The 11,956-nt window shown below is 59.5% G+C and overlaps 2 protein-coding genes across 6 annotated transcripts in view; one reads left to right on the top strand and one right to left on the bottom strand.

Moving 5' to 3' along the window:
* The first annotated feature begins 256 nt into the window (after positions 1-256).
* Positions 257-7,841, top strand: LOC134555026 (prosaposin-like). Of its 4 annotated transcripts, none has more exons than XM_063406311.1 (14): positions 257-420; positions 3,428-3,552; positions 3,788-3,865; positions 3,952-4,077; positions 4,283-4,477; positions 4,964-5,107; positions 5,351-5,407; positions 5,735-5,842; positions 6,042-6,128; positions 6,227-6,410; positions 6,481-6,650; positions 6,729-6,809; positions 6,955-7,062; positions 7,149-7,841. In XM_063406311.1, the coding sequence occupies exons 1-14, from the start codon at positions 360-362 to the stop codon at positions 7,182-7,184; spliced, it is 1,560 nt and encodes a 519-aa protein (XP_063262381.1). In that variant the 5' UTR covers positions 257-359; the 3' UTR covers positions 7,185-7,841. The 4 variants fall into 4 exon arrangements, with proteins under 4 accessions (XP_063262381.1, XP_063262382.1, XP_063262380.1 ...); XM_063406312.1 differs by having other exon boundaries at positions 259-420; positions 3,791-3,865; positions 7,149-7,840; XM_063406310.1 differs by lacking the exon at positions 257-420 and adding an exon at positions 2,356-2,533 and having other exon boundaries at positions 3,791-3,865.
* A 184-nt stretch (positions 7,842-8,025) lies between these two features.
* The window catches only part of CDH23 (cadherin related 23), a 184,452-nt gene continuing 180,521 nt past the window's right edge, over positions 8,026-11,956 (bottom strand). The window contains exons 63-69 of one of the 2 annotated variants that reach the window (XM_063406303.1): positions 11,801-11,880; positions 11,455-11,495; positions 11,083-11,143; positions 10,586-10,715; positions 10,381-10,503; positions 10,093-10,206; positions 8,026-9,142 (exon numbers count right to left, since the gene is read on the bottom strand). In XM_063406303.1, the coding sequence (XP_063262373.1) occupies positions 8,816-9,142; positions 10,093-10,206; positions 10,381-10,503; positions 10,586-10,715; positions 11,083-11,143; positions 11,455-11,495; positions 11,801-11,880 (876 nt within the window). In that variant the 3' untranslated portion in view covers positions 8,026-8,815. The remainder of the gene's footprint in view (positions 9,143-10,092; positions 10,207-10,380; positions 10,504-10,585; positions 10,716-11,082; positions 11,144-11,454; positions 11,496-11,800; positions 11,881-11,956) is intronic. The other variant, XM_063406302.1, reaches the window with a different exon arrangement.

The following is an 11,956-nucleotide window of genomic DNA, read 5'->3' as shown; positions in this document are numbered from 1 at the left end:
CCGTGTGTCCTCATTCCTCCCTTGGCTCCAAATAAAATATAAAAATGTCATTTAAAGGCAGGGAACGTGGTGCTGTCACATGGCTCCGGGACAGTTCTCCCTGTCTGTGCCCACCCTCCACAGCCAGGTTAGCGCTGAGCAGCAGGTTCTGGGCTGCTTCTGACCTCCTGGGAGTACCTGCCTCGCTCTGGTCCCTCCCTTCCCTGGTGATGATTTTATAATCAAGGCATAAAGTGAGGGGTGTGGTAATTGCCCTGCGTAGGTGTGGATTCTCACTGCTTCTCCCAGCCCATCCAAGATTCCTCAGTCTGGGAGCAGCATAGGAGAGGAACCAGCCACCGAGGACTCTTAGGAACGGCATGGAGAGCAAATGGAGTGGTTTGGTGCTGATCATTTCTGTGTGCCTGGGCTCCTACCAAGGTAAGGCCAGGCCTGGGGCTAGGTAGGACGTGGAGAGCTCAGAAAACCCTGCTGAATCCCAAAACTATTCCCAGTTTTGATGTCTAAGCTCCATAATGTGCTTCCCCTGGTGCTGGCATTGGGCAGAGGAAAGCTGGGGAAGGTGTTGCCGCTGTCTGTGTTACCCACCTGGAGGAGAGAGTTGGAACTTCTGCCCTTAAAGGTGATCTCAGGGCAAAAGAGGCTTGTTCCCTCTCTTCTCTGGGATTCAGGCACGGGGAGTGGTGTGCTGGGGCATGGGAGGAGGGAAGGCAGGCCACAGAGTGTCTCTGCATGGTGGGGGAGAGGGGCTGCTCTCTGCTGCCCTTGGTATTGGAGCCTGGCTGCTGATGTGTGAGCTGGGGAAGCCACTTGGTTGTCACGACAGAGTGACCACGCTGCCACCTGAGGCTGCCCTTTTCCCGAGGGTCCTCACAGGAGATGCAGGAGACAGGAAGTGGCCTCTGCTGTGGCTTGCTGAGCTCTGGGAAGGACGATGTGCTCTACTCACCTCAGGAGCCCTCTCAGCATCGGCACTTGGGTATCTGTGAGCGAACCCTCCTGCAGGCAAACCTCTGCTGCTGTCCCTTAGTCATCCCCTGCCCATCCCCAGGAAACAAGCTGGGAAAGGCCTGTTTCTAACCTCTGCTCCTTGCTTGAGGGCAAATCCCTGCTTCCTGGAGAAATCTTCCCTGGAATAAGTGGAGCCCTGCTATTGCAAGCCACCCCCCCATGTTTTAGAATGAAGAGCCCCCCTTGCACCCCAGTTGCCCCAGCTTGGCCCGTTGGGCTCCCCCAATGCGACGTGCCCAGGTTTGGTGGTGGAGGACTTGTGTGTGACCTGGGGTGGGGGGGACGCTGGGTGTTCCAGCCAGCAACAGGCAGAGCAGGAAAGTTCAGCCACGCTCGGCACGTCCAGCCCTGGGCTGACACCTGCCCCGGGAGCTGGCGGGGCTCGGCCGCACGGCACGGGGGTGCTGCGGGACCGGGCACCCTGCAAGCCCTGGAGAAGGATTTGGGAAGAGTGTATTTATGGTTCCTGCTGTAACAGGGGCGTGCGCCAGGCCGGGAATTGGGGCGCTGGGGCCCACGCTGCCACCCCCGGGGTTTACGTCACAACCGGCTCGCCAGGCTCTGCCGGCTCGGCCGGGGCGCTCCGGGGCTCCTTGGAACGCCAGCACAGCCCTGCCAGAGCTGGAGCTCCGTGCTGCATCCCCCCTGAGCAAAGCCCATCCCATCCCCCGGGCCTGGCAGACACCAACAGGGCAGTTGTGGCTGGCCTGGGACCGTGGTGGCACGGGAGCATCCCTGCCTTGCTCCTTTGCCAAAAATGGCATCATTTAATAACCCTGCTGCCTGTGTGCCTGGCAGCGTGAGGTGGCTCCAGCACGGCTTTGAAAAGTGTAGGAGAGCTCACGGTACACCAGTTGCCCCAGTTGCTTGCCCCGTGGCAGTGGTTTCCAATTTGGGAAGCTCCCCCTATTCTCAGCTGCTGGATGTTGTGGTTAGTCCTAATTAGTTTCTGGCCCAGCACTCGTTTCCTGACTTTCAGCTTGAGCAGGGTGAGGAGTAAGTAAGAGCTGAGGATCTCTGCGAGCCAGGAAAGTGCAGGACAAAATCAGCCATGTCTTTTAGATCTTCCTGACACAGGTCTGTGAGAGATGCTGGGGGACCAGTTCAGAAAAAAGCTGCGGGGTTGTTGTGTCCCATCTCCTTGGTTTTGGTGCTGCTCCTTAATGCCTCCGCTGACTTGCCATTCCTGTTTGCCCTGATGCTGGGGCCGGGGTTGAAAAACATAAATATATCCCTCTCAGCTGATGCGGCGAGCGCGGCATCGCGCGGCTGGGAAGGTGTGTGGGAAGCCTGGGAAACCGGGGGGGGGGGCCTCGCCCTGCCCCGGGGCCCGCCTGCCCCAGCGTTGCTGTCAGCCCGATGGGGAAATCGGGGCTGGAGCACCACCCGGCACCCGCCGAGCTGCGCCAGGGCTTTGGGGGCAGGCGGGAATGGTGGGGGGCTTGGGAACCCTCTCCCCACAGTCCCCAGCCCCGGCGACTCTCCAGGGTGGCCCTGGGCACCCCACGCTGCAGTCTCATGGGTGAGTTGGAGGCGTTGCCAAAATCCAGCACGTAGGAAAAGCAGCTTTTGGGGAGAAACCTGATAAGGGCAGGGTTGGGTGGAAGGAGCAGTTTCATCCTTTGGCTTTGTTCCTGCTCTGCAAAATCATAGCCAGGGCTGGGGTGTAAAAGCTGGATGCAAATGCTTGAGGCGGGGAGGGTTGTGCTTTGCTTAGAAGCTCCTCTTGCAAAAGAGTCTGCAGCAGGGTCTGTCTGTCCCTTTGCCCGGGTGTTGCTCCCCATTTGCCCCCAAATTCCCGGAGAAGGGCTTGGGTTGTGCCCTCTGGCCGCCTCCTCCCCGGCCGCATCCTGGGTGGGCGCAGTTCCCGGTGGAAGCCAGCACTCGCCCCGCCAGAAGCGAGTGCTGACACACCAAGGTGACAATTAAAGCGCCGCTCTTGCGCCACGCGCTGCCGGGGCGGGATTTACAGCCAGGGGAAAATGCTGTCGTGGGGAGGAAATAAAACCAAAGGAACCCCACCAAAATGGGGTTGCTCAATCGTTGCCGGGAGCCGTGGCGTGACTATCGGGCTGCCGTGCGGGCCCCCGGGTTTGCCCATTTTGCAAGATTTATTGCTGCTTTTATAAGCAGCCGCCTCCACAGCGTGACAGAGGATGCTGAGAGGCTGGAGATGAGCCCTAAATTCCCTTTGCTTCTGACTCCGTGACCTCCCATTGGAAAAGCAGGCAACCTGGCAAAACTGACCTTAAAAAATCATTTATAAATGAAACACTCCTCCCCGTCCCCCGACTTTGGGAGTTGAGGTGGAATCACAGGAGGAGGATGAGGAGCATCGCTCCTAGCTCACTGCGGTGCAGACAGGGGGGTTCCTCTGGTGCCTTGAGGGCTGACAGTCTCCTCTCCCCTCCCACAGCCGGGGCCAGCCCCCTCCACGAGTGTGGCGAGCGGCCGGAGGACTGGTGCCGCGACGTGGCGACCGCGGCCAAGTGCGGGGCGCTGGAGCTCTGCGGGCTCACCGCCTGGGACCGGGCACTGGGGGTAACCGTGCTGGGAGCAGGGAATGCGGGGGGTGCGGGAGAGGCGCCCCGGAGCACAGAGATGGCGGCAGAACCCCAGCCTGCCCACCCCGGCATCCAGCAGCAGCGTGTCTGCAGAGTAAATGGCAAAAGTCAATGGGTGCCCTGGGACTTTCATGTTTTTGGGGTCTGGGGTGTTTTGGAGGATGAGGGTCTGGATGCCATGACAGCATCCTGACGTGTTCCCTCTCTCTCAGCAGAAGGGCATCCCCTGTCACCTGTGCCAGGTGGCAGTCTCCGTGGTGGGCAAGATCCTGCAGGACAACCGCACAGAGGTGGGTCTCAGCAGGGAGGGGGAATGGGGCTGCTGTTCCTCCCCGCCAACACCACTGAGGCCCTGAATGCTCTCTCTGCCACCCAGGAAAAGCTGCGGCTCTTCTTGGATAAGAGATGCCAGTACCTGCCCTTCCAGGACTGGTCTGTGAAGTGCAAGAGGATGGTGGACACCGGCATCCTCGTCCTTGTCCAGCTGGGCAAGCAAGTGCTGGTAATGCAGGGGAACTCCCAGGTTTGGGTTTGTCCATAGTGTGGGGTGTCCTGGGGGCTTGCAGGGCAAAGGATGCTCCCAAGGAACCTGGGACAAACCATGTGAAGGGCAAGATGGAGAGGGAAATGGCCTGGGGTGGAGGCAGGGGGTGGGTGTGATGGAGGAGATGCAGCCTCAAGCCCCCCCTACCCCTCTGCTCCCCCAGTCTCAGCCGAAGGTGGTGTGTGGGACCATCAAGCTGTGCCTGCCCCGGAACAGACCCACGGGGACCTTGAAGTATCAAACGCCACCACCAGCTGCCACAGGGCCCACCCAGGACTTTGCTGACCTCATCTCCCCCTTCATGGCCAACGTGCCCCTCCTGCTCCACCCCCAGGATCTGCCTCATAGCGAGGCCCAGGTACTGTGGCACAGGCAGGGATGGTGCTGATGATGGAATCATGGAATGCTTTGGGTCTGAAGGGACCTTACAGATCATCTCATTCCAAACCCTTGATGTGGACAGGGGACATGTCCAGGCTGCTCCAAGCTCCATCCAAGCTGGCCTTGGGCACCTCCTGGAATGGTGCAGCCACAGCTCCTTTGGGCAATCTGTGTCAGTGCCCTAATGCTGCTCAGGGATGAGAGTCCCCTTAAAAAGCATCACCTAATTAACAACAATTAGAGAAAGCCCCAAACATTTCTGCAGAGCTGAAATGACTTCTGGCTGGCGGTGTCACCAGTTTGGGGGGATATTTCAGGATGCAGGAGAGAACTAGAGAGATGCTGGTCAGCGTGCTGCCCCAAATTGAAGCCAGTGTTTAAATCCCAGCCCTGCAAATGCAGAGGAGGTGATTTGTTTTATTTCTTGGGGTACCAATGTGTCCCTGCCCGTGTTATCCTGCAGGAGGTGGACGAGGTGTGTGGGTACTGCCTGAAGCTGGTGGCGGCCGTGCAGCAGGAGCTGGGGACCAACACTGCCTTCACCTGGGCGCTGGTGGGTCATGCCAAGCAGGTGTGCGAGGCCCTGACACCTGACCTGGCACAGCAGGTGAGGCGGCCAGCAGGGGATCACACAAGGGTTTGGGCTGGAAGGGGCCCTAAAGGCAATCCCACTCCACCCCCTGCCATGGGCAGGGCCCCCTTCAGCTAGACCAGGTTGCTTGAAGCCCTGGCCTTGGACCCTTCCAAGGCTGGGCTCCCTTCCCCTCCTCGATGGGAGCACCTTTTGCAGATGCCTGCCCGGGGCGGGGTGTCCCCTGTCGGGCCCTGACGCTGTGTCTCCCTCCCGCAGTGCCAGCGCTCCCTGGCCCAGTACGCGGACACGGCTGCCCAGCTGCTGCGCTACGTGGTAAGAGGCTGAGAGCTCCCTGGGAATGCCTGGGGTGACTGGGTGCCAGCTGGGGGCCTGAGTGGCACAGCCAAGGGGCCTCATCAGCAAATGATCCCTTTTCTTTAGTTCCACTCACTGCCTAATTTTCCTATAAAATAGTAAATATTTGTTTGCCCCTTCACTCTGCCTTGCAACTGCTGCAATTATATTTTGTTTTCATTTTTTTCTTGCCATTTTCTGGCCTCTCCACCGGTAGCAGGCTGAGGTAAGTGAGATCCATGCCCTGATGTGCTGGAATTCCTCTCCCTGGGGCCAGAGCCTGATTTGGGATGTCTCTCCCCCTAGGCTCCAATGGAGCTGTGTGGCCAGCTGGGACTCTGTGCCTCCACCTCGGCACTGCCCCTCCACACGCTGCTCACAGAGAAGGTGATGCAGGCCCTGAGCATGCTGGGGGTAAGTGGGGACCCCCTCAATCCTGCTGTGCTCCTTAAAATCCAAACACTGTGGAAGGGGGAGCCTTATTTTGCATTTCGTTTCCCAGTGACCTCCAGTTATCCAAGGTGGGGAATGCCTTACGAGGGGGATGATGGTGGAACAGGGTGAGGGTGGCTCGGGGGGGCTTGGCGTGCATCCCACCCCCTTGTCCCGGCAGGACAGGGTGGGCAGCACTCCGCTGTGTGACGTGTGCCAGTTCACCGTGAAGACAGTCGAGAGCCTCCTGGAGAACAACGTGACAGAGGTGAACCCCACCGCCGTGCCCCGGTGCTGGGGGGGCTGGGAAAGGGGCAAAGGGGCAGCAGGGAGCCGGGAGTTCCCCTTTCTGCCTTGTGCCGGCAGGAGCAGCTGGTGAATGGCATCGAGAAGGTGTGTTACATGCTGCCCCACGGCGTCATCGGGCAGTGCAAGGACTTCGTCAACTCGTACGGCAAAGCCGTGGTGATCATGCTGCTGCAGGCCACCGACCCCGCGGCCGTGTGCAGCATGCTGCGCTGCTGCCCCCGCAGCAGGGACACCCAGCCCGGTGAGCTGGCACCCCCACCCCGGCCGGCAGCGTGTCCCCTCCGCGGGGTGCTAATGGCCGTGTCCCCCAGGGGCTGAATCCCTGGAGCAGCTGGCGGTGAGCGCGGGTGCCTTCTGCAACGTCTGCCAGATCGTCATCACCTACTTCGACAACGAGCTGCTGAAGAATGAGACGCTGGAGGAGCTGGGCGCGGTGCTGGAGAAGGGCTGTGCCATGCTGCCCATGCCGCTCACCAGCAAGGTGAGCTGAGGGGGGCACACCCAGCCCGGGGGGACACCCCCGACGCCCCCGCCGGGCTCACCCCTCTCTCCCTCGCAGTGCCAGGCACTCGTGTTGCAGTACGAGCCGGCGGTCGTGCGGCTCTTCGTGCAGATGATGGACCCCCCCTTCATCTGCACTGTAAGTGTCCTCACCTCTGGGGCAGCCCCCACCAAGATGGGCATCCTTCCTCCAAGCCTGCGGGCTGGGAGAGGGCCAGGGTGGTCAGAGGCTCCTCGTGGAGGTTTTCTTCCTCTCCCTCCCACCCTTTTCCTCTGCAACGCAGAAAATCAGAGCCTGTGACTCAGGCAAGGAGGATCTCCTGGGCTCGACCCCCTGCGTCTGGGGCCCGCAGTACTGGTGCAAGAACATGGCCACGGCGGTGGAGTGCAGTGTAAGTGCCGGCGGTGTCCCCCTCCTCTCCCGGGGCCGGCATGTGCCCGCGGTCCCTGCATGCCCTCCTGCCCGTCCCTCCCGCAGGCTGTCGCGCACTGCCGGCGTCACGTGTGGAACTAGGAGCCGTCTCCTCAGCCTTGCTCTGCCGTTTGGCTCGGGATCCTGGCTCCCTTCCCTTGGGACGTGCCTGCATTCACAGATGGCGATGGCAGGAGCCAACTGGCCTCGCCACGCCGGCGGGGCTGGGGAACCCCAGCGGCCTCGGCCACTTCCTCTTCCACTCCTGGGGCTTGGATTTCCAAATCAGGTTAAGGGACTCGTTAATATTTTCAGGACTAGGGATTCAGCCTTGACGTCTCTCAGGGTGACTGCACAATCCCCAACCTCTATTCCCACCTCTGTCTCAATCCCCCAATCCCTTCTCTACCTCTCCATCCCACCCTGAACCACTCGTAAGGCCCAGATCCTGCAATATGGATCTGTCCCTGTGGGCAGGGCTGGGTTCTGCTGCCCAAATGCCAGCCCCCTGCTCCCGGCTGGCGGCAGCCTCACCTGAACATGAAATGAATGAGTTTGGGTGAAGGATCTCCTTCCACCCCCCCATCCCTGCTGGGGCTCCTGTGCTGACCCAGCCGTGGTGGTGAGGGCAGCGGGGTGCTGGCTCGTCCCTCCCTGCCGTACCGGGGGGATGCCCGCAGCGCCTGGTCCTGAGCGTGCATGGGAGCATCCCATCACAAATAAACTCTTCCCGTGAGCCTGGCTGGTTGTGTCCTTCCTCATGCTGGGGGCTGCAATGGGAGTGTGGGTAACCCTGGAGAGCCTTGAATGCTTCCCCCAAAACCCAAGGTGCAGCAACACCCAGGGTGGCATCTTGTGAAGATGATGGATTGAGGGGTGAGTTAAAAGAGGGTCTTCTCTTCCAAAGGGGGCTTGGGCCTGATGGATCCGGGGAGGAAGGACGACAGACAGATTACCCAAAGCCATAGACAGTGTATTTCTGAGTCCCGTAACAGACCGTGCCCGAAACTCTCCACAAGGTTACGACTGGAAACAAACCCCCGAACAAACAAACCCAAATGCAAGAGAGAAGGGGAAACAAAAGACACACACGAGCACTCCACATCCAGAAGCCCCAGCTACTCTCTCTCTTTTTCGACATCGCAACAAGTTTTGGTACAGCCAGCGAAATGGAGGAATGTCTTTGGGTTGGGTTTTTTTTCTTTTTAATTTTTTTGGTCTTTCCTTACTGGAAAGGTGACATTAATGCCAAAAGGATTTGGTCTCTCCCCACGCCTCCCTGGCTCTCCCCATGCTCGTGGTAGAGGTGTGAGAGCTGCTTGTCCCCACCCACTCTGTGCCCTGGGATGCTGTGGCAGCCCATCATCCGCATCCCTGCCCCATCCAGTCTGGACTCATCAGATTCTTCAGCTTTTCTTTTCTTTTCCATTCTTTTTTTTTAGAAAAAAAAACCTTTTTTTTTTTAATAGGAAAAATAAAAAAAATTTAATGGTCTCATGGATAAATGACAGGCGAGTAAAAGCATTCCGATCCTGAGAGCCCTCTCCCGGGGCCAAGCTCTCCGAGGCTGCCGGAGCGATCTGCGCCGGGCAGCCTGGACTCCTGCAGGGGAAGAGGGGGCCAAGCACCGGTCTCGGGCTGCCCCTGGCCCCCACCACGGCCCCCCGGTCTGTGTCCCATCCCCGCCGGCCCCGGCTGGCCTAGAGGAGGAGCAGCAGCGGCCCCGCCGCTCGTCATAACTCGGTGATCTCCAGGGGGCTCTCCATGATCACCTCCCGCAGCTTGTGCAGCGGGGTGGACTTGGCCGACTCGGTGCGGGCGTTGTGCTCGCTGTAGCCCCCGCAGTCGGCGGTCAGAGTCTCCAGCGAGCGGCCCAGCACCTTCTGGTCATCCTCGGGCAGGCTGTTGAGGTCGGCGGCCAGCAGCGTGCCCGTGCTGCCGTGCACCACGTGGATGCCGTCGGGACCCTTCAGCTCCACCGGCTGCTTGTGTCGGAAGCGCAGGCTGCCCTGGCTGGGGCTGCGCTCCTCCTCATCATCCTCCAGCTCCTTCTGGATCAGCTGCAAGAGAGTCATGGAGCAGGGAATCACCACCGTGGCCAGAGCAGCTCCTGGCTTCCCTGACTCCTGCAGGGCCGGAGTCCAGCGGAGGGAAGGGCCCTCCTCTTCTGCAGCGGCCTCGGAGCAGGGCGATGAGGATCACCAGGAGATGATCTCCAGCTGGATCGCTCCATCCTTGGGTGGATGGCCCGGCTCAGGCACCGGCTGCCAGGTGGGTGGCGTGTCCTGCAGCCACCCACAGAGGGGCCAAGGAGGAGTTTGGACCCAGGTTGGAATTTAGGGTTGTATGAGGTTGGAGGAGCAGGTGGCAGACAGGGAAAGAAGATGAAGGAAGGCTGGATGGGGCTGGAGGGGAATAAAGGCATGGATAGATGGAGGGCAGAAGGGCGGAAAGGCATCTCCCATCCCACTGCTCTCCTCTGCTCTCTTTGTCCCTCGTTTCACACCCCCATGAAGGGCAGAAGGCCACAGGAGGAGTTGCTTCTCCTCATACCAGCTCTTCTGCACCAACACCCTCCATGCCAACATTTTTGCCTCAAAAACCTGTGTTTTTGAGGCAAAAACCAGAGAAGCAGAAGAAAGAGAAGGTGATCGCCCACAGCTTTGGCCAGCCTTGGCAGAAATGAGAGCTGACGGACAGAGCCCGATCTGCAGAGAGGGGCGTCCTCCGCTGGGGCCAGAAAGAACAAGGGAGAAGGTGTTGCTGCTGATCAGAGAAAACACAAGGAGTTACTGTGGGGAACCCGCAGCCAGAAAACGTGGAAAAACAGCAGTGGGAACTGGTGGAAAACCGATATCTGGCTGTTTTGACTAAGCAGAGAATGGGGGGACCCACTGGGTGAGAGTGACCACGGCCACAGGGAGTGACCACAGCCTGTGGGGCCAGGAAGACACACTGCATCCCAGAGGGCACGGCAAGCATCTCCCCACACCCATGCACACCCCTCTACCTCCGAGACCGAGGAGCGGTCCCCCTGACTGGCGGTGGCCTTATGCACCATCCGCTGGGCAAAGAGCTTTTTCAGGCGCATGTAATCATCCAGCACCACCTTCAGGAGAGTGCCCTGGGTGGAGGGGGAAAGACTCTGGGTTATCCAGGGGACACAGCTGGATGGGAGGGAGGCCGGCCTCATCCCAGCATTTTTTGGAGCGACGTCACCCTCCGGCGCTGCGAACCTGGGAGGCGCCAGCTGTAAGAGAAGACGCCTCGGTGCGGGGCGCCCGCCCTCAGCACTCACCTTGATGGGTCCCTCCCGCATGATCTGCCCCAGCTTGGCGATGTTGTCGTACTCCTGGATGGCTGCCCGCAGGTAGCGGTCATCCTCGGGCTTGGCGGCGGAGGGCTCCCTGCCGAAGGTGCCCTGAGGGGGAGAGGGCGGCTCAGGAGCGGCTCAGGAGCGGCTCAGGAGCGGGCGCACGGTGTCCCCCAGGGCCGTGTCTCACGTGGGTGCGGGCAGGGCTGTTCCAGAGGTCGGTGATCTCGCTCAGGTTCTCCGGCAGGTCGTCCTCGTGCTCCGCCTGCGCCGCCAGCTCCATGTTCCTGCAGAAGGGGTCCAGCCACACCGGGTTGGCCCTGCCCGGGAAGGCGAGGAACAGCCATCAGGGCAGGCAAAGAGCAGCCTTACCCCAATCCCGAGCTTGCACTGCCTCCTCCCGCCCTGCGCAGGTATGGATTTGGCTGCTCTGGATCCAGATGTGTGTCAAGCCCCGCCTACTATCTCTGCTTACCCCTAACCTAGCCAGGATTGGCAGAGAGGGAGTCACAGGAGAAAGAATGATATTTTTTAGCTTAGAAAGCTCTCAGAGCAAGCACGTGTCCCAGGATCAGTAATGCTCTATGCAGAGCAGAGCAGAGAGACATCATGCCTCCACCCCCTGGCTCCAAAACACAGGCATCCTTCTCTTGGGAGCATCCTGCAACCCCAGGAGGTGGCACTCACCCATCAAAGGAGTACTTGTTGGTGTTTGGCATGTCCATGATGTCCATGAAACCTCTGTTCCCTGCAAAAGGCAGGGATGAGAGTCACAGGGCAGCACGTTGGTGAGCTTAGCAGCAAACCATGGGGTGACACTTCTTTATTGGGGAGGTGTATAAAGAGCAACCAAAAAGGCAGTGAGAAACAAGGTGGGGTGTGGCAGGTAACACAGAGCCTGATGCTGAGAAAAGCCTCCCAACCATCACACCTCACTGGGCAGGATCACTTCTGATACACACCCCACAATATCCCCCATGTGTCCCTCAGACCCTCCTGCTCTGTGCTCTCCATGCACCCCACTCTCCCATGCAGCTGGGACACCCCAACACTGCTCACCAGTGGAGCCAGCCACGATGGCTTTCAATTTCCTTTTGTGCCTGCAAAAGAAACACAGACAATCAGGGAAGAAAATAAGGAAGATGCTGGAAAGCAGAGGGACACGCAGATTTGCAATAACCCTTCATACAGGGCATGCATTAAATAACAAATATTAAATAAGGCTGGGGAGCTTGGAGGGGAAAGGCACCATCAGTATTAAAACCATGCATTTTGGAAGAAGAGGAGTTGGGAAGCTGATGCCCTCCTTTGCTTGCTGGCTTTTCCAGGGCCAGGAGAAGCCACGCTGGTCCCCCTGGTCTGAGGGGACATTGCAGGGGCTGGGCAGAGCCCGGAAATCACTCACACTGTCCGGTAGTACCAGTTCATGAGGATGAAGAGCATGGCAGCCAGGAAGAGCAGGACGGCCAGCACGATGATTGCCATCTAGGAGAGACAGAGGCATGGGGGAAACCTCTGGCATGCAGCCAGCACCCGAAGCTGTACAGGTGGAACAACTCTT

The sequence above is a fragment of the Prinia subflava genome, chromosome 9 (genome assembly GCF_021018805.1).
Source record: "Prinia subflava isolate CZ2003 ecotype Zambia chromosome 9, Cam_Psub_1.2, whole genome shotgun sequence".
NCBI classification, from domain to species: Eukaryota; Metazoa; Chordata; class Aves; order Passeriformes; family Cisticolidae; genus Prinia; species Prinia subflava.
The sequence above is the reverse complement of the archived record's forward strand: the minus strand, read 5'-3'. Positions and strand labels throughout refer to the sequence as shown.